At 42.2% G+C, this 20,800-nt stretch overlaps 2 protein-coding genes across 2 annotated transcripts in view; both read right to left on the bottom strand.

The window, feature by feature from the left end:
- Window positions 1-921: 921 nt before the first annotated feature.
- On the bottom strand, window positions 922-12,400 carry LOC143119495 (beta-1,3-galactosyltransferase 2-like). The gene is made up of 4 exons (XM_076281041.1): window positions 12,368-12,400; window positions 8,054-8,116; window positions 6,277-6,306; window positions 922-1,761 (listed from the first exon to the last, which is right to left on the bottom strand). Exons 1-4 carry the CDS (start codon window positions 12,398-12,400, stop codon window positions 922-924), a joined length of 966 nt encoding a protein of 321 aa, XP_076137156.1.
- The window catches only part of glis2a (GLIS family zinc finger 2a), a 31,281-nt gene continuing 19,355 nt past the window's right edge, over window positions 8,875-20,800 (bottom strand). The window contains exons 4-7 of the mRNA XM_076293161.1: window positions 17,965-18,147; window positions 16,728-16,861; window positions 16,262-16,380; window positions 8,875-13,622 (exon numbers count right to left, since the gene is read on the bottom strand). Coding sequence (XP_076149276.1) covers window positions 12,865-13,622; window positions 16,262-16,380; window positions 16,728-16,861; window positions 17,965-18,147 — 1,194 coding nt within the window. The 3' untranslated portion in view covers window positions 8,875-12,864. The remainder of the gene's footprint in view (window positions 13,623-16,261; window positions 16,381-16,727; window positions 16,862-17,964; window positions 18,148-20,800) is intronic.

Raw genomic sequence — 20,800 nt, 5'->3', positions numbered from 1 at the left:
GTTGAAATGTGTTAATCTATTTCAATATTTTCAGGGATCAATCATAGGTCTTGTGAATTCTGAACGTTTTTTTACGTTTAGCTAAAAAACAAAGGGTTTGTCCTAAGTTTTATGTCAACCGCATGAAAGAGACAACTGCAATAAGAGACAATAATCTGTATCCACAATGCTTATCTTATGGTCTGAAATTCCATCCTTAATCAGTATTTCACCTGATCAAGTACAGTAATGGAAACCCAATTAACTTAATAAATAATGAAAACCAAAACCATGTCTTTACTTTACCATGGTATGATCATTTGTCATATTTTGTTATCATGCTACCAAGCTCATATAGCTCAATTTCATTTGAATGGTGCAAAACTATTTGGTTTGAACAAAATAGAATTGTTTTACTAAATATTGCAGCACCTGTGGATTTAAACATTACATTCACTGCCAAACAAAATAAATTAAATAAATAACAAAATGATCACCATACATTTAACAGATCTACTTCAAACTTTCAATCGCATACTGCTGTACAAGTACTATTTGTTTCTCTGTTGCTGTATTTAAAAGTCAAACTCAAGTAATCACATAAGATCTTATTTTACAAAAATATTGGTTACCCTTTACTTGACAGTATCAACAAAAGAGTGACATGACAGTGTCATCAACGTGTCATAAACAAGTCATAAACGTTTATGACATAACGCTTCTGTCATTCGGTTTTTGTCATAACAAATTAGGGTTAGGATTAGGGTTAGAGATTAGGATTAGGGTTAGGGTTAGAGTTCATGTGTCATCTTAGTCTTATGGCGATACTGTCAAGTACCAAAATGTTACCAAAATATTTAACAAAATGTTAAAATTTTTACAAAAATAGTTTAAAAATGTACACAGTCTATTGACAGTCACTCACTGCCTCAACACCCCTCCTCAACAGGGGGGTCCACCCTTCTTATAGCCCGCCCAGTACTCCAGCAGTTGGTTGGCACTTCCCAGGATTGTGGTTATGACCTTGACATAGTCACAACGCTTGAACGGCCCTGACGTGTACGCTTTGAACTGTGAGGGGTCAGGAGGCACACTGGCCTCTATCCCCAAGCGTGTCAGGCACACGCCTACGTAAGCGTCCTCGATGTTGAAGGGCTTGATATCCTTGGAAACCCGCACCAGCTTCTCCGGGAGGTCGTTGGAGAAGAGGTAGCCCATCCCCAGCAAATAGGTGGGATAGTTGGGCTTGGGGTAGAGCTCCTCGGAGACATACCATTTGGAGCGGTGGTCGCGGACCACAGGCCGGTTCCACATCAGGTAGCCAGTGATGTAGTTCTGTTTGGGTGTCTGGGGCATGAGCAGCAGCGACATGAGATTCTCCATATTGAGGAACATGTCTGAGTCGATCTTCATGGCGTAGGCGGCGCCTGGGCAGTATGTGGCCAGCCAGTCCATGATCACCATGGTCTTAATGGTCAGGTTAAGGTAGGTGTCCAGGAAGTCGCTCTGCAGGATGTCGTGGTGCCTCGCGCTCTCGCTGTACACCATCTCCTTCGCCATTGGAGTCGCCACGTCGCTGTTCAGACTGCCCAGCAGGAAGAGCGTGGTCACCACCTTGCCCTGAACCACGGTCTCATTCCCCCACGTGCTCCGGATGGCCTGGCGGGCCCTCTCGTTGCCCGGGTGCACCGGCACCATGAGCACCAGGAAGGGCTGCTGCCTCTGGCACACGTCAGGCTCGTTTATGAGGAAGTGGTACTGCCGTGGGTAGGCATCGTGGTCCTGCCTGGTACCCTCGGCCGTGGTTGTTGCCACCAGGGTACTAGCAGTGGTGGATGTGCTACTCATGATGGTGCTTTTGACAGCGGTGTGAGAGGGAGTGGTGGTGGTGGTTTTGGTCGCGTTGACACCTGTTATCGGCATTAACTTGGAAGGGACTCTTTCAGATTTGTGGGGTTGAGGGTGGGGGTAAGTAGGTGAACTGAAGATTAATCTGGAGAATGATTGAAAGGGGAAACCATCTTTCTGCCATGTTTGATTCACAATACTTATAGGGAGGAAGTCCGTCACGTAGAGGGCACCCAAAGCACACAGTGATATGGCAAGTAGTACTTTGAAACAGCACCTTACGTAGTATCTGTCACCTGCAAGGACAAGGAAAGAGAAAACATAGTCATGTCAGTTGCAATTACTCAGGCAATCATTTCTGAATCAGGTGACATTACAACTGAAGATATTTGATATTTCAATATTCATCAAATATTTTATGCCCACGTATTTAATAATATAAATGCTTCTAATGCTTAAAATAAACACGCCTTCCTTGTGGTCACTGGAATCCTGTGCAGTTGAGGTATATGAAACTGGAATCTTATGTGATTCCTATGCAGGCTTATGCAACTGCCTTATCATGGGCCCTCTTATTATAATCCTGTTATTCAAATGACCACACCGTTTCCTGGTTATCAGCTTATCAATTAAGCGCTTTCAGATATAACCTCCGGAGTATATGCGGAGGTTTGTCAAACAGAGGTCCTACCCTTCGGATGATTCAGATATGATGCTAACGTAACCTGCGTTGTGTTGAACCTGCGCGATTCAGCCCTACACACGCCCGGACTCGAACCCGCGAACAGCAGCACCTCGGATCGGGAGGCGAGCGTGCTAACAATTGAGCCAATAGCCCAGGCTACTGGCTCGCATGCCAGCAGCACTCTTGAGGCGTCGGGGAGTGAGGTTTACCAACGTTCCACAAGCACAGCTAAGCTAGCTGGCATCCGTTACACAAACCTGCGGACCTTATACTGACCTTATAGGGATGTATGTGTGAACGACATACATGCACATTACAGAATCTCTGTGTGGTAGTCGAGAGAGGGGTGGGGGCTTGTAGAGTTCACAAGATGCGAGATATGACGCAGAATATATGCGGCCGCTGCCTGTCACAGCTGCTTTTTGTTTACAAAGTGTAGCCTATGCATTATGTAGGCTAAAGAAGAGAAATCTATTGTACGTAGGCTAATACTTGAAGTAGGCTAGTCACGTAAGTGCGCACTTGAAATTGACCTACAGTATTTGTATGTGTGCTTCGAATAAACACATTTATCTGTTTCAACGTTATGTACCAGAATTACTTGGCTATAGAACCCCAAATCTGGTTTGCGTTGGAGAGAGAGCATGCACAAACTTTATGGTAGGCTACCAGCCAATTCAGTAGGCTAACTCAAGACTTCAATGCCATCATACAACGTTTTTAAGCAACAAACAAAATACTAACAGTGAAGTGGTTTGTTTTCCCATGGTTTATTTTTTCCAAAAGCATCCTCTCCCCATGTGTCTGTTGCTTGGAACAAAGTTGCGTTTTCTTCATTTTCATTTTCTCTAGCCATATTTATGCTCAACAAATATCAGCGAGCTCAGCTCTGAGGTCATGAGAAGGCTATCAATGAACAGAAAACCGTGATGGCTAACAATTTATTAAATACTCCTGTTATTGTCGTCAACGACGTCGCTGTAGGCTACTGCCTTTTCAGCACCTTCTGCTTATGATTCAGTCTTTTGAATTCGTTTGGCCTTGCCATGCAGTTGTAGGCTACAATGTGCCTTCATGTGTTCTATCAAAATGTTGTATGCCCTAATGGACAGTAGCTCCGTGATGTCTCCATCTTTCTATGCCACTATGCCACTCCATCATAACACTGGCATTTAAGTCAGATCTAAACACATGGACGCACGAAAGAAACGTCACCAACACGCCCTCTCACTAGTTTTGAATTTTAACCGCATGTTCTACGCCTCGTTCAGACACAGAACATTTACATAATGTCCGGATGAAATACTAGGGGGGGAGTAGTAGAACAACCGGCGAAATTCTGACTTCCATATGACCGGTTATGTTGTTCAGATATACGGCCCCACCGTTTAACATCGGCAGAACCTCCGGTCTTACACGTATATCTGAAAGTGCTTAATATGTCACAATGGGCCCTATCGTGCACCCAGCATAACGTGGCGCAAAGCCAAGTCTTGGGTGTGGCAATTAAAGTGATGGTTCGGAGTAATTTCACCCTAGGGTCCTTTGCACCATGACCTCGAGCCAAACACCCTCCCAGAAGCTGTTTTCCCTTGGTCGAACATTGGTCGAGTAGCGATATCAGGCGAATACAGAAACTAATGGCTTGTGCAGGCGCGTATGGAACCAATAGAGTATCTCGTAAATTACCCCACTAATAATGCCCTGAATGGTACGAAACTTCTACAGTAGTACAAATATGTTCTGTACTCATAAAACGAGGCATTGGAAGTTGGTAAGTACACCAGGAGTTTATTTAAATAACACTTGCCTGATGGCTTCTACTCTCTGCTGCTACTCTACCACTGCGTCAACGTTACTTCCGTGATTTGGGAAAAGCCCGTAAAAGTCCTCGCAGGAAGCAATTACATAAAAGTTTTTTGGTATATCCAAAGTTTTTAATATTTTTTTCTGAAGTGTTTACAACTTAGTGTTAACTAATAATTGTTGCAAACTGGTTGTAAACAAAATATTAGTGCATTCCTGGTTTTACATCCTTATGCATCGCTTCCTGCCAGAACTTTTATGGGCTTTTCCCATTTATGTGATGTTAGCATGCTTTCCCCCACATCGGGGGCGGTAACCTTTCCAAACCTCTTAGCTATCTGTATCAATAGAGAGCCGAAGTCACGCCCCTTCCGTTGGCCACCATGGGACCTATCTTTTGAAAAATTATGAACGGCAGTCAATGGCAAAAGAGAAATTATTTTCTGGTCCTGATCGACTTGTGCCTTGAATTACATATGATGTTTGTCAATTTTAAAGACAATTTTTCATGTAAAAACATTTGCAGTGAATTGTTTTGTAACTATTGAATTGCAACATTGTGAAAGATCGTAATTCCAAGTGACGCTAGTGACGTTAGCCCATTCAGAGCCACACCAGATTGCAGCGTAATAATCAAGGGAAACCATGGGCGCAGCAGCACAATGATATCATGCAGCACCTGAAAATAGTCCCCTTAGGCTAACTTCCAGCAACAAGGTTGAGCTTGCAGCAGACAAATTGATTAGTGACTGGATTATTACGCCTGAATGAGAGTAAAGTTCCATGTCAAATCAGCCTAGAAAATTGCCACGTTTCATTTTCTGTTGGTCTTATTACACTTTCTAACTTGAGAGGAGACAAGTTTTTTTTTTCTTTTTTAAAACATGTTACTGGTATCAAATTCTAAATGAACATATATTTTCCATGAAATAGTGATAATATGTCATTTTCAACATTTGATGTTTTCTGCGTCCTTTTTGCAGCTAAATATTTATGAGATTTGTGAGAGTTTACGAGATTTGCAGATTATCAAATTCTGTTTTTATTTGCATTTTACACAACGTCCCAACTTTTTCTGATTTGGGGTTGTATGTCAGTGGATACAACGCCAACCCTGACAGAAAAACAATTGCACAATAACATCTATTAAGGCTGTAATGATACGTGAACTGCAACCAAAACTGTGATACACAATCTTCATCTTGTGTTGCGGTTTGAGAAGACAGAACTACAGATACAGCCCCTTGAGCTTTCAGTGCAGCCAAACTCATTTTTTCATTTCAGAGTGAATATTATAACACATGATTATTGTTCTATTTCATTATTTGCCCTAATGTACCGTTGCATTTTAATTTCTGCTTCTACTCTTGATGGTAAAACCAAATCATGAACATTCCTCAACTAGCTTGAGAGATATCATGCACCTTGACCCCACAACATTAAAAACCTAATCACTTCATCCCAATATCCCTTCGCCATATTTGCTTCCACCTTTAAGCCTAATTCACTCTGTACTAATGGAGGTAAAATCATACATTTGATTTGCAATATCAGTATAGTACTCTTTAGGGTCTAGGAATGTATGTACTTTGTCCTTTATACTTGTGTAATGTTTATGCGCCACCAATCTCTGATGATTTGATTAATTTGTTATGTACACGCATTGTGCTATTTGCATAATGTCTTAATTGTGCTGTATTTACATCAAATTTGATATATCATGATATCATTATACAGATAAAAAATAATATAGATTTTGATTATATCACACTGCAGTAGGGAAATGCATGATAATTCTAGATAGATAGATACTTACATACATACATACATACATACTTACTTTATTGATCCCCAAGGGGAAATTCAAGATATGCAATTCAAGAATTCTATGGGCATTTTATACTTGTACCTCTGTACCTCTTCCAATCCCCTCCATTTTTTATTTTCAGGAGTGGTACCTGTAACCTGCGTTGTGTTGAACTGTGCGGCTAAGCCCTGCACACGCCCGGACTGGAACCCTCAAACAGCAGCACTTCGGATCGGAAGCCCAGGCTGCTAGCTCTCTTGCCAGCACTACTAAGGCATCTGGAGGGAGGTTACCAATGCACAAACTGCACAGCTACGGACCAGTTGGCATACGCAAGAACCATCCTACCAGGGAAACCACGGAAGAAACCCTTTAGATGGTGGTTTTAAATTATTTAAAAGGAACAGCAGACAGAGGGTTTTTTGGGGGGATACTTTGTATCTGTTTTAACATAATATTTTTCATGTTATTAATTAATTATTTATGTTATTATATTTATAATGCATCTCTTTATTATAGGCTTGTTGTAAGGTTGTGCAATATTTTCATATTAAAGTAATTTCAGAACAGTTCTATGTCTCATATAATTTTAATTAGTAATTAATAAAAACTATATGTTGTGTTATGCCCATTAAAAATGTGACCTTATCGTAATTAACATCATTGTTGCTTTATGTGTTTTATTATTTGCAATCATCAATAGGCTAATTTAATGGACACTGTCTAGGATTTGGTTTCATTTCTAAAGTTCTTATGAGTTATGGCGTGTATATTAGGCTATGGTATTTGTTTGTTTTCATGCATTGACATTCTCGTTGACATTGAGCCGCCAGTGGACCGCGGTAGAACCGATGTGCAAAAACCCAGCGGCCCCAACGTTGCATGACACATTAAACTCAACCAGAATCGCCACCATCATCCAAAAGTTGATGTCAACAGACCAAAAATAGTTGGAAACCCTACAGAAACTATAGATAGTTAATGTGACAATCATATTATTAAACATAGACTTGGAGCAATGATTTATTGAGGAACTATTTTTTATGGATACTTCAGGTAGTTCGCTGCCCCACCTGCCCATATGGACCACACACGCCTGGCCAAGCTTCCGACGCCTGACAAAACCACCCCGAATGTGGACTGGACACACCCCTAAATGTAAGCTTTTCGCGATCGATAATGCATTTTAGATCGGCATGATAGGGTCCTGAGTGTGTCTTTAGACTGTGTCTCCTCCCCTCCCTCCCTCTCCAGAGCCTCTGTGACATCTGCTTTGCGTTTGTGTTTTACATTCCTCCAAGCCTCAAATGAGCCTCTGAAGCATCACCATGCAATTAGCCTTCAGGCTTCTGTCTCCATTCCTCTCTCTCTATCTCTCTATCCCTCTCTCCCTTTCCCCCTCTATCATTTTCTGTCAGATCTCTAGAACGCAGCTCAGCCCCACACTGTGGTTCTGTCCAACTGTCCTTCCTCTTTAGACTGGACTGGATGCACTTCATTGAACCCCTGATGGGATATTAATCGACAAGCAAAAAAAAACTGAGCTGTTAATGCCGACACACTTAATTCTACTTAAAAGGTCAATATGGGGTAACCATTTAGCGCTAAGATGGGTAACAAATTCATCTAAGGCTGACTAAAAGGGCTCGCTCCTACCTGCGATGATGACAACACATCTCTCTCTCTCTCTTTCTCTCTCTCTCTCTCACACACACACACACAAACAACACTCTGCACTTGGATGACAGTTATTGTAAACCTGACCCTATACATACTATATAGTTTTGCTGTTTATAAATAAACTACATTAATTGTAGGCTATAGTTAAACTGTAATAGGCTACAAGGGCCTGAATCCGTCAGGTAAGACAATCAGCTGGAGCGAGTAGACTCACCTTTCCCTGTCATTGTTGCTGTAGCCCTGGCTACCGTGTACTCCAGCTCCTGTACTCCAGCTCTGTAGACCCGCTCCTGGCTACCGTGACCCCAGACCTGCAGATGGACAGTGGATTCACACCAAACAGGGTTTTACACTGGTACAGGTGTGGCCCCGCCTCTGTTGATGAGGTCATAGGTGTGGCCCCACCTCCACTGCTGAGGTCACATGTGTGGCCCGCCTCCACTGCTGAGGTCACAGGTGGAAGGCAAAATAAATCATTCCAATGTAAACATTTTAAAGAGCCACCTGCAATAATGCTTTATTTGGAGAGCCTCTTTCAGATACTGTACAAGCTATCATTTAACTAAGTTATTAAATAGGACAACCCACCTGCTAGTCAACTGTTTGTCAATTTACTGTGAATTTACACTAACTCAAGCTCAAACAGAAGACTTGGTGATTTAGGAACTGTGAGTTATCTTGAACTAACATCCACATCAATGGCATATCCTCCACAAAGTACTTCTCTTTGTCTTGCAATTCTTTCACAACGGAAATTGTGTCATAGGGCTCAAACAATGGTTCATTTGTATTTTGTATTACTCACTATCAGCAAAATATACAACAGATAGCTTGTATGAAATGAACTTAATTCAATTTTATTTATTTATACTTGTACCTTGAGAACAAGAGGCACAGAAAGAGGGAGGGGAGGGGGGGGCAGGATATAATTCCAGGACGAATACGCCTTTAACATACAGCATACATACAGTTTGGAGCGCTATTTGAGCAGGATCTGATTATTTGAGGCTGCAAAAGAGTTACAGAAACACACAATCACGTCACAGAAACACACACCCAACAACTGTAGTGTTTGTCAAATGCTGTTTTATTAACACCATTAGTGTTATTCTTCTTGATCTGACATTGTTGCCATTGTCGTAACCATTGATAACAAAGCTGACTCAAAGATGGCTTGAAAAGAAACAGGAGGGTTCGTATTTGAATGGGCTTTCCCACTTGTCACTTTCATTTGGGAGTTCTATTTGATGTCCTAAGCCTGATTGTTCAAGGGCGGCATTACAGTGACAAAACTGTATCAGTTTAGAAATGAATTATACTAAATGCTACATTTCACCCTTGGTCCCACATAACAAAGTGTAAAAAATCACTTTTTCTCTGTGAAAAGGACTATGCCAATTATTTTTTTACAACATTCACAACATGTAAGCATAACAATATGTAAGATTAACATGTGTCCAGACATATGAATTGTCAGCGTTTATCTTGGCCACACTAATATCACTGATCAGCAGGTTAAGAGGTCAAAATAGATCAACATTACAAGAATAGTTTGACTTGATAATTACTGGTGACTACATTTTGACTGTTTTCTTGTGTTTCTAAAAAAAAAACATTAATTCATGTGATTGCATTTTTTTTAATTTATAGCACCCCTCAGTGGTGAAAATGAGATTGAAAAGTACTCATTTCATTTTCTTTTAGAAATGTTAAAATGGCAGATTTTTTGCCTTTAATTCAGCTGTCGGAGCTGAGGCAAATTAGAAACATAATAAAATCTACACATCAAATTTAACACATTAACTCTAATGTGCCATAACCTTTTTCTTTCTTTGCAATTCTATCGACATGTGAAAAAAGACCTTTCCCTACTAATATGTCGTCAGTGTCTTCAGTTCCAAGCGTTGTGTGCTGTGTCTAGAATTGCACGCATCTTTTTGGTACACGACCACTGATCCATTGGGAACGAAACCCTTTTTGTTGTTTTCAACACTTTCCTCAACCACAGCTGAGACAATGAGTGTGTACGTTGGTTTGGTTTCACAGATCTGCATTCTACTGATTGTCTGTGCTGTAAAACGAGCTCAACTGTGGCTGAAACACACATTTGCATTTCCTTTCTTTTTTTACACTTTGCGGTGTGGGATCAGTTGTGGACCACCGTGGACTAAACTGAAGTCCTGTAGTTCTTAGTGTCTTTTCTACAGGCCAGATCCTCCAGTCTGACTCTAGGTGCAAAACAAAATCTTTAGATGCAGGAGTTGAATTGAGGAAAAAGACATTACTTCTCTTTTAACGGTTACAAAATACATCCTTAACAACAGCAGAGACCTCTTAAGAGGTTCTAATTGCACACATTTTAGTTTTATGGATCCCTCACAATTGTCCGTAAAACAAAGACTTGGGGGGAAAATATACATTTATACAGATAACTCTACATAAATGCTTATCTCATACACTGTATGTTGTCTACTTTCACCTAAATAGAAGGCACTTCGGACCATTAAAATACTGATAATTAAATATCTTTATGTGCAAATAAAAAAACAACAACAGCTAAATGGTTTAAAAAACACACATACACATACACACAAACACACATACACACACACACACACACACAAAAGAATGCTCAGCTGCTGATTTCAAATAGGAGAAATCTATTATTACCGTAAGTGAATGCTTATCTGTTAATGTTTAAACATAATGTGTCAGGGAGTAGACCGTGACCAGGTCCGTGTCAATGGAAGCACAGAGCAGCAATACGTGACAAAGGACAATTAAAAAAAAAAAGCTAATACAATCAACATTAAAAATGTTTCGTCATCACAGAAATATTATAGAATGAATCCTATCAGCTGATTGGCTGACTGACTTTATACTCATGAAACAACAGCACAGCCACAATGGTGCAAAAAGAGGTGTGGACTTGTGACAGCTAGCATAGCCGGCATACTGCGTTGACTCAGATACTGCATATTCAATGATGGTCGGCATAGAGACCATGTGAGTCACTTCGTTTACTTTCCTAAATTGTTTCATAAGTGCAATACCGCACCCTGATAGCCTTGTGATGGAGGAACAAGGGTGTCTCAGTTTGAGATAAAAACGCAAAAGACGGGAATAGGTGGACCACAGTGTCCACATCCTCTTGAGGAAACGTGAGGAGGAGGATCACGGAACCGAACGCTGACGCAAAGCACCTGTCAAACACATCTCACGTTCAGTAAACAACAGGCGGTCAGTTCAGAGGCCCGTGAGCTGCGTCCACCTAGCAGATCCCTGGACAAAGAGTGAATCTACAAATGGCCTGGAGCATTAATGTGTTCGCTTAATCTGCTTCTCTGTACCTACTTACTGTCAATACTTGTTGTTACCTAAAAGAACTTTTGTATCTCTAGTAGGCTATTTTTCATGGAAGCCATGTGTCTTGACTCACATTTGTTAAGCAGTTATATGAGCAGTACCATGGTCCAAGTCCTGCAGTAGGCTATGCTACTGGTCCTCCTTGTTACACAGCTAGTAATATGTATAGAATTTACTCCTCTCTCAGCTTACATTTAGCTTTTTATTTCACAGATGTGTCATGCTAAGCTAGAGTTTGTTAAGTATGTGCAATAAGCAGCAATGTGATGATTGTCCACCAAGAGCTTCTTTTTGAGGCTTGTCTGAGTGCAACGTCAACTTCTAACCTTTGAGAAGGGGGCAACTGAAGCGGCAGGGTAGGTTAGTGTCACAGACGAAAAAAGCAAAGCGTTTAACTCGGCTTCAAAACTTAAAAGCTCATGGTCCGTTCTTGCTGTCTCCACAGCCTGTCAGAACTGTTTCAGTTGCACCACACTATTGCATGGGGTTTGTCTGCCTAGAAATCACACACAAATAGCATCAATTTTCATACAAAGACTCAGAAGCCCCGAACAAAGGAATTCATATAAAAGAACATTTGAGATATGAGACGTTGATGTGTTGCCTTTCGTCAGAGAAAAAAAAAACTTTTAAAGAACATTTTAAAAACAAACAAACAAACAAACAAATGTATCTTTGTTGTTTTTGTTTGCTATGTCATGAAGTAGAGGTCCTGTAAAACTGAAAGAAAAAAAAATGGTTCTAGAACAGCATAAAGTGCAAAAGAATGCTTTGACAGACAGCCTTAAGGGGGCTGTTATGTTGCTGGACTGTCAGGGTAAATTGCCTTTGAGAAGCACTCTGAAATGTATGGACCCCTAAGAAGCCACAGTTAGAGTTCCCCGTATTTGGAAATACATCTGTATCCTGTCACTAGTTTCTTTACTACCTTGCGTTCCCTTACAATGCTTGTTTTTGCATTCCCTTGTGTTACCGTTGTATTCCCTCACAATAACAAGTGTGTGAGCACAATAGTATTGCCACAGAATGTAGAGGGTTTGGGAGGGAAAGCAAAATTTGTTGAAAGGAAAGGCAAAGGTGTGTCAGAGAGAGAGAGAGAGAGAGAGAGAGAGAGAGAGAGAGAGAGAGAAAAAAGAAACAAAGTTCTGTCCCATGGTGGCCTCTCAGGGTCTCTGTCAACATCAGACTGAACCTACAGTGACCGTGTCCTCACTGTCGTCACACTGCATGACCGCATAAGCCTCAGGACAGGTGGCTTGGAGTGAGTCACATGTCCAGTCACACCTCTGGAACTGCCTTATTGCCCTTTCTCTTTAGCGTGGAGATGCTACCCCCTCGCAAGTTGTTCACCAGGAGGAAGCAACGTGTCGTTGGTTAAGACATGCTTATTTCATAGGCCTCAGGTAGGAATGTTCAAGTAAACTGTCCCATAGCTTCCAACTCTTATTTCGATCTTCTGTAGGGAACGAATAGGGTTATTCTGTTATAGCTTTTGTTGAGAGAGACAAAAAAAAGCGTTCAATTCTATCTATGAATCGTTGTAGGAATGGTGGAAATTCGTCCCTTCGCCAAAATTTCTCAACACACCCACATGCTCTCACACACTTTCTCTCACTCACACACAACCACACACATGTGCACACACATACACACATACACCCATTCAGCACCCTTTCCCGAAGGGCCCCGCTGCTTAGCTGACCACAGCCGGCCTTAACACCACCATCCCGGGTGGAATGACAACCCAGGACATGGGGTCGCGTCCGAAGCCCACCTCTTCCTCTTCTCCATCCTCCTCATCCATCCTCTCCTCGTCGTCCTCATCATCCTCCTCCTCCCTGGCCCTCTTGCGGCCCCGGACTCTGCCGGCCAGCAGGGGCCCCAGCCCCAGAGAGGCCCCCGGGAACAGAGGCGAGAGCAGGGACGGGGGCTTGCCCAGGCCCAGGTGCCCGCCGTGGGACAGGCCTGGGGTGGAGGCCACCCGGCTCCCCAGCGCACTCAGATCCAGGGGCCCTATGTTGGACAGGGGCAGCGAGGCTCCGCCAAGGCCCTGCAGGCCGTGGCCCCCGAAGAGGGCCGCGGCAGCCGCTGCAGCCCCCGGAAGGACGATGTGGGCCCCGGCGACGTAGGGCAGCTCGGGCGGAGGGGTGGAGTCGCCCTTGGGCCGGGCGCAACCAAGCATGGGGGGGCCCCCGGAGGAGGCCACCAGGCGACCGGCCTTCAGAAGGGCCTCCATGCCAGATGAGGGGTTCTGCTCCTGGGCCACGAAGTGACCGTGGGCCTTGATGTGCTTGCGCAGGGAGCTGGGGTCGGTGTAGCGCTTCAGGCAGCCCACCATCTTGCAGAAGTAGGGCTTGTCCACATAGTGCGTGCGCGTGTGCTTGAAGCGGTCACTGGAGTTGGAGTAGCGCTTGTTGCAGCCCTCATAGGGACAGATGTAGGGCTTCTCGCCTACAGGAGAGAGAAAGAGAGGTATGCAGGTATGGTAAGGTATGTCATTGTGGGTAGGTGTTTGTATGCACTCAGAAGTGTGTGTGAGCATGTGTTTGGGGGCGTGTGTATGTATGTATGTATGTGTGTGTGTGTGTGTGTGTGTGTGATCTTGTAATGTAACTGATCATGAGGATCCCCACTAAGCTATTAAAACATGTCAAGGTGTCTTTTATGGGGACAAAATTATTGTCCCCACTAAGTTAACAATGTTTGTGGTTAGGCATGTGGTTAGGGTTAGGGATAGGGTTTAGGATTAGGGATAGGGTGTGGTATAGTCACAGTTATGTATTCTATGGTTACATTCTATGGACACAAAATAATTATTTACTATTGAGTGGCTGGTGAAAGAATCAAAAATGGTTGGCACATTTATTTTTTTCAAAAGTTTCCAAAATATCCAACCCGGATAGACAGGATATAAATGTTTGTATATGTGTGTCAGGGTGTGTGTGTGTGTTTAGGCCTACATGCTATAAAAAGGGTCTAAATGTGAGAATTTGTGTATATGTGCATATATATTGACCCATAGGTATGTGTATTTTTGTGTGTGTACATGAATGTACAGATACTGTATATCTATTAGTGTGTGTATGTGTGATAACAAGGGAGGCTTTCCTTCCTGTGTGTGAGCAGTTCTGAAAACAAATGTGTATGTGTGTCTGGTTTTCTTACCTGTTTGTGGGCAGTTCTGTATGTGTGTGTGTGTGTGTGTGGTTTTCCTACCCGTGAGCAGTTGTGCATGTGAGTGTGTATGTTTGTATATGTGTTTCTGCACTGTGTGTGTGTGTGTGTGTGTGTGTGTGTGTGTGTGTGTGTGTGTGTGTGTGTGTGTGTGTGTGTGTGTGTTTTGTCTGTGTGTGTGTGTGTTTGAGTGCAGCTATGGGCAGTATTTCTGACACATGTATTTAAAATACGAATACAAAATACAAAATATTACTTTGTAATTTGTATTTGATTGGAATGATGGAAATGCCTTCATATTTTCTATCAAAATACTTTGTTTTGTATTTTTGTAATTTTTTTTCAATCTGTAAAATATACTGCTCAAAAGAATTAAGGGAACACTTCAATCATACACTGGATCGGTACTCTGACACTGTTTGGTTCTGAGCACAAGTGAAACTTTTGAGGCGAGTGTTTTATTTTGAAAGAACTGTCAGACATTCTGTGAATGTAGTTTGAGAATGGAGAAAAGGGTGGAAGGTTTCAAAAATGTGTTTTAACAATTGTGGAAAACTGTAAGTGTTCCCTTATTTTTTTTGAGCAGTATACTTAAGACATAGCGTGATGACATCATACATTAAAAGTTAGGACTGTCCAATTTATCAGACCGTATAAAACAGTCAGTTTTGAATGAAACACAACCTTTTTGTGTTCAAATAGTCTTAACAGTATTTTTAAAATAGTTTTAATTGAGTAGTCCATTTTTCTAATTGAATCATGTAAGGTAAGCGTACTGTATATGCTGAGGGAAAAAAAAGGAAAAGAGAAATTGACACGTATAGAGACCATTTGGAGCTGAGTTGTATCTATGCTCTGAGATGAACCATGCTTTGTGAATACTGTGGCACAACATTCAGCATGTTTCATTTTAAGACTTCATCTTGAAGTCCTATCAAAGTTATCTTCCTTTTACAAATAATAATAGCTGATCTGCTGATTTCCATCTCTCAAGTCTGTGTCTGTAACCTAGGCAATGAAATTAAGTTAATTCACCATTGGTTTTTAATGACATGAGTAACAGGCTATGCAAATGTTGCTAAACCTTTACATCTGAACATAGCCTAGTTCCTTCTAACTATCCAGTTAGCTCACGTAATGTTTTGTTGTAATTTGCAGTGCTCAGCTGAAATGCATTGAACATTGCATGACACTCCTCTGCGATCCAAGACAGGTTCTCCTCGAGTTGTTTGGTCTCTTCTTCTAAAGGGAAAGGCACCTAACATATTATATTATATTATATATATGGGTCACTCTATAATTCAGAGTACATTTCCCGTCTCCATGATAAAGATTTAGTTTATTATCAAAAAAATAAATCTTTATGGAATCAATTTTGAACAATTGTGCTAATAAAACAGCCTTTCACCAATAACAATGCTTTATATTTATTTTAGACCCAATTTATCCACAAAATATTAACTAAATTACTTCTACACCCGACTACAGAGTCATGCATTCAACTTGACTAAACATGATGTTATCAAGTCTAACAATCTATTTTTTGGAGATTCATAACATAGAACTCAGCTCCAAATGGTCTCTAAACGTGACAATTTCTCTTTTCCTTTTTTTTCCCTCAGCATATACAGTACGCTTACCTTACATGATTCAATTAGAAAAATGGAATACTCAATTAAAACTATTTTAAAACTACTGCTAAGACTATTTGAACACAAAAAGGTTGTGTTTCATTCAAAACTGACTCTTTTATACGGTCTGATAAATGAGACAGTTTGCATGTGTGTGTGTGTGTGTGTGTGTGTGTGTGCGCGCGCACGCGTGTGTGTCTGGTTTTCATAGCTATCGCTAGTGGTTGTGTATGTGAGTGTGAGTGCTTGTGTATGTGTATGTGTATGTGTGTGTGGTTTTCCTACCTGTGTGTGAGCGATTGTGTATCTTGAGGTTCTCCAGGCGTGAGAAGCTCTTGTTGCAGGTAGGGCAGTGGTGAGGCTTCTCGTTGGTGTGGGTGCGAACATGGATCAGCATTTTGTACCTGCATGATAATAAAAACAAGACAGGTCAGGTCAAGAACAGATCAGTTTAGACAATGATATTGTCTGACTTTATTAACTATTATTATTATTATTATTATTATTATTATGACTTTGTTTCCTTAACACCCCATAGAAACATATTTTTATCTTATAACTTTTTCTATTAAGAGATAAAGTCATAAATTCCACATGTTTTATGAAAATAGTTTATCTTGAAAGGTAGGACTAAGGATACAAACAAAAGTCAAAAGTCAAAAACATATTTTCCATTTCATTAGTTACTTTTCCATACTGACTTTACAATTAACATTACAGATCACCCATAAAGAAGCGGTTAAAGCCTTACCTGGCGTTAAAACCACGCCCTCTGCGTGCGCACCCCTCCCAGTGGCAGCAGTACCCAGAATCCTTTTCAGGCTTCACGTGAAAGTCATTAACGTGATCCACCAAGTCCTGCAGCGAGTCGAACAGCAGGCGGCACTAGAGAGCAAGATGTGAGACAGAGAAAACGACAGGAAGAAAAGAAAGAGTTGCAGAAAAGGAGGGGCAAAGAAGGAAACAATGAACAATTTAGATAGCATTCCACATGTCGGTATAGCGGGCACTTGAACATGTACTTTTTGAAATCAAATTCATAACCTTATTACAGCATGATGACCAAGAACCAAAAAGAAATAGCAAATGAACGTAATCCCTGATACATATGAGATACACAACTTCTTTAGGCTATAAGCTGGTAATAATCTTCACAAACTCTTACCTAAACTATAGAGCTATTCCCTGTGCTTACCCAGTAATGTGGCAATACACTGTGTTTAATCCACTCAGAAACATTACTGAAAAAGTCAAGTAGTTTTTTTTGTTATCGTGCATTCAGGCACTCCCAAGTTTAATGCTGTTAACAGTTAGTCCTAAGGGGCGTTCTTTCTACTTTGACCACCAGAGGGTGCATGGTTGCTCCTAACACGGTCTGAAGTCTTCTTCAGGAATTATTGGACTAATGTTTTAAAAAATACGCCCTGTTGTCTATTTAGTACACGCCATATGCTGCTCAGATAGCAGGAAATAAAGCATGAAAAGAAATATGGAGGACATCTTAATTATTTAAAGTTATAACTTGATAAGTTATACGTTTATACCTTTCTTGTTATTTCCTTTGGAACATTGTTTTTAAAAATCTCTACATATCAAATTCTTCTATGCAAACCAGACAGCCCTTTAGATGATGTGATGCATGAGGGTTTCACTTGAGTATTAGAGGCCTTCTTAAGCTACAATGGCAGCAACAGTGTTAACAAGGTGTTAACAAGAGTGTTTTGTTTTTATGTTTTTTATAGTAGGTGAAAAGTATTTTTCCCAAATAGATATAGAGTTACTTATATCAGAGCCAACATGTCATTATCACACAACACATTCTTTAGTGATTTCTGCCCTTGTAGCTAAGCTTGGTGGAGCACTGATGGCTGAATCTCAATCACCGCAACACTTTCTGAAGGGACTCACTTAAACGACGGCTCCACCACGCCCCATCCCCTCCCCCCCCAGACACACACACACACACACACACACACACACACACACACCTTCTTCCAGCGGCAGGCCAGCTGCTCGTCTGAGGAGGGCTCGGGTGACGTGCGCTTCTCCCCGTTCCGACCAATGAACAGGGAGGAGGGGAGCTGGAAGCCACCCCCTGCACCAATGGGCAGGAAGAACTGGAATCCCTGTGCTGAGGCCCCGCCCTCCAGGTAGTGGGCGTTTGCAGACTCCTGTGAGAAGGTATGGAGAGGTGAGAGATAGAGAGAGAGAGAGAGAGAGAGAGAGAGATGATGCGCTATTGGCAAATTAAATCAAAATGCCTTAGCTAACTCTGCAGGGAGAACAAGCCCAGACATATTCCCTTAAGTACATAAACACACACACACACACACACACACACACACACACAGAGAGCGAGTATAGTTTACTTGGGGTATCTCCTCAGCCGTCAGCTAAGGCAGCTGAGAAAGCAGGCAATAAGAGCTGTCTGTGTCTGCGCTAATGAGAATGACTCACTCAAGTCAGCAGCAGACGCGACCAAAATGGACACGAGGAGGACGAGCGAGAGAGAGAGAGAGAGAGACAGAACAAACAAACAAACGAAAGAAAGAAAGGCAAAAAAACAACATCAAGGTCACGACCCCTAGACAGAGAGAGAGAGGGATGATGAATAGCGAAGGCTTCACCCCTCGGAGGTCGCAGGGAGGGGCCGGCCTGTGCGCATGCCGACGGCCCTGGCTGGAGCTGGAGCCAACGAGCACTTGTGGCCAGCTCCCCGTCCACTGGGAGGAAAGAGTGGGAGTTCTTGAGGACTGGCCTCATAAATGGAGGGGGGGGGGGGGGAAGGAATGAGAGAGGAAAGCTGGATTGTGGGGTTGGTTTTTTTGTGCAGCGTTTTTCGCACATATGGTCAATGTTTAGTGTGCATAGAGGCGGAGAAAAGGGAGAGCCCATTTCTAAGCAATGGGAATGGACAGGCCATGGGACACAGGCAGGTCAGCACTTTTGCTCTATGGGAAACTGATTGGGGTCAATATCGGTGTTAGATGGAGATAAACTGTGATTGAAAACTGAAAATGTCATCATGATTTGTTGAATAGATTCCAGGGGTTGCAAAGTAATGTAATAAACCATAGGCCTCTCTCTCTCTCTTTCTCTCACTCTCTCTCTCTCACTCTCTCTCTCTCTTTCTGTTTATCTATATCTCTCGTTCATGGTGAGGGTTCAGATGGGGGCATCCTTATCAGTGTATAGTCTGTGTGTGGAGATATGGAGGTTGGTGCTGTCACTAAATGAGCCACACACCACAGATTGACGGGGAATTAAATTACATATGGGCTGAATTGAGTTACTGGGCGTGAGGTCTGCACATGCCGGACCTCTGCCACCCCCCTCCAAAGCACAAATACATTCGTACACACACACACACACACACACACACACACACACACTACCACCCCACACAGACACACACACACACACCAGCACAACAGCTCCAGCTGTTCCTGATGCCTCGGCTGGTCCTTAGCTCTTAACTGTATTTTTTTTCTACAAACCCTTAAAGGAACTTTTTGTGCTGAATGCAGAGTTTGCTGGTTTCAGACATACTCTAAACCCACACCCTCTTTCTTGGTATTCCAGTCTATTCTATGCATATCGATTGTTTGTCTCTTTGCATTTCATAATACTTCTTTTAAACTTTAATGTCCTGAAACAAAACTTCTAAAACAGAGAAATATTATACACAGAAATAAGTTCTCACTATTTTTTTAATTTAATTTTTTAAACTTTTTAAAGTACTTTGTGACATTTTATTTCATTTCACTCCTGCTACTAATTTGCTTTACACGTTCTGCTTTAAAGCTGCACCCAGCACTGTTAGCAGTAGTCTTAACTTACACCAGACTTGACCATAGGAACCCATTTCCTGCCTTCCGAGTGCTAAGCTGAGCACTCACCAAATAAGCGACAGGGAAGGACGTGCACCTGTGTGAGCCTCCTGACTGAACGACACTGATAACAGCAGCTGTAGGAGCGTATCTAACATTTCTCTCTCAGAGGATGGAGCTTCTCCATAACTATCTGAAAGTAAAGTCAGTGGACAGTGGTCAACAACATGACGCACTACGGCGTTAACGTAGATCAGTGGACAGGGCGCGGCGAGCGGCCTCACACACAGGCCACCAGTGTGCATGCGGCTATGTGTGACCTGTCTGTCGTGTGTTCCAGTTTCCTTGGCTGGACAAAGGTGGCAAACAGCATGTCGGGGAGAATGCGCCGGGCCAAGATTCGATTTGGACGTCTAAATGAGTGGCCAGCAGTCGGTGGGGCTGAATGGGCGTCAGTGGAGCGTCCAGGCACGGCCGGCGCAGGAGGAGCGCATGTGATGGCTAACGAGTTCTTACGGGGACACCATGGCCCCTCCGACAATGATTTGATTTTCAACCCCCCCCCCACCCCCACCCGCCCCAACCCTTCCAGCCCCCTTCCCATGCTCTGGTCAGGCACGAGACACTGACAGCTAACTTAGAGGACACACACACACACATACACACACATTTACACAGATATATACACACACACAGCCTCTTTTTCTAACACACTTGGGTCTGGAGCACGGGGAAACTAAGGCGTTAATTCACAGTCTGTCCTGTTCCCTAACGCTCCACACAGTATAAGTACTTAAGCCTGACTTAGTTAGCGCAAATGTAGGTTACAGAGAGGAGTCTAAAACTCCTTAAAAGCACTCTTCAGTGCCACAGTCTCAAAAAAGAGACGTCTGTAAAGGCTCTTTGTAGGAGATTTACATTGAATATACTCTGTATTTGGATAATATATTTCAGTCTGAATACATGTAAACTATTCAAATATAAAATGCCAGAG

The sequence above is a fragment of the Alosa pseudoharengus genome, unplaced genomic scaffold (assembly GCF_046254945.1).
Source record: "Alosa pseudoharengus isolate Yale_2024_CS ecotype anadromous, Long Island Sound unplaced genomic scaffold, YU_APseudo_1.1 YU_APseudo_1.1_scf_1, whole genome shotgun sequence".
In the NCBI taxonomy this organism is placed as follows: Eukaryota; Metazoa; Chordata; class Actinopteri; order Clupeiformes; family Clupeidae; genus Alosa; species Alosa pseudoharengus.
This window is presented reverse-complemented; position numbering and strand designations above follow the sequence as displayed.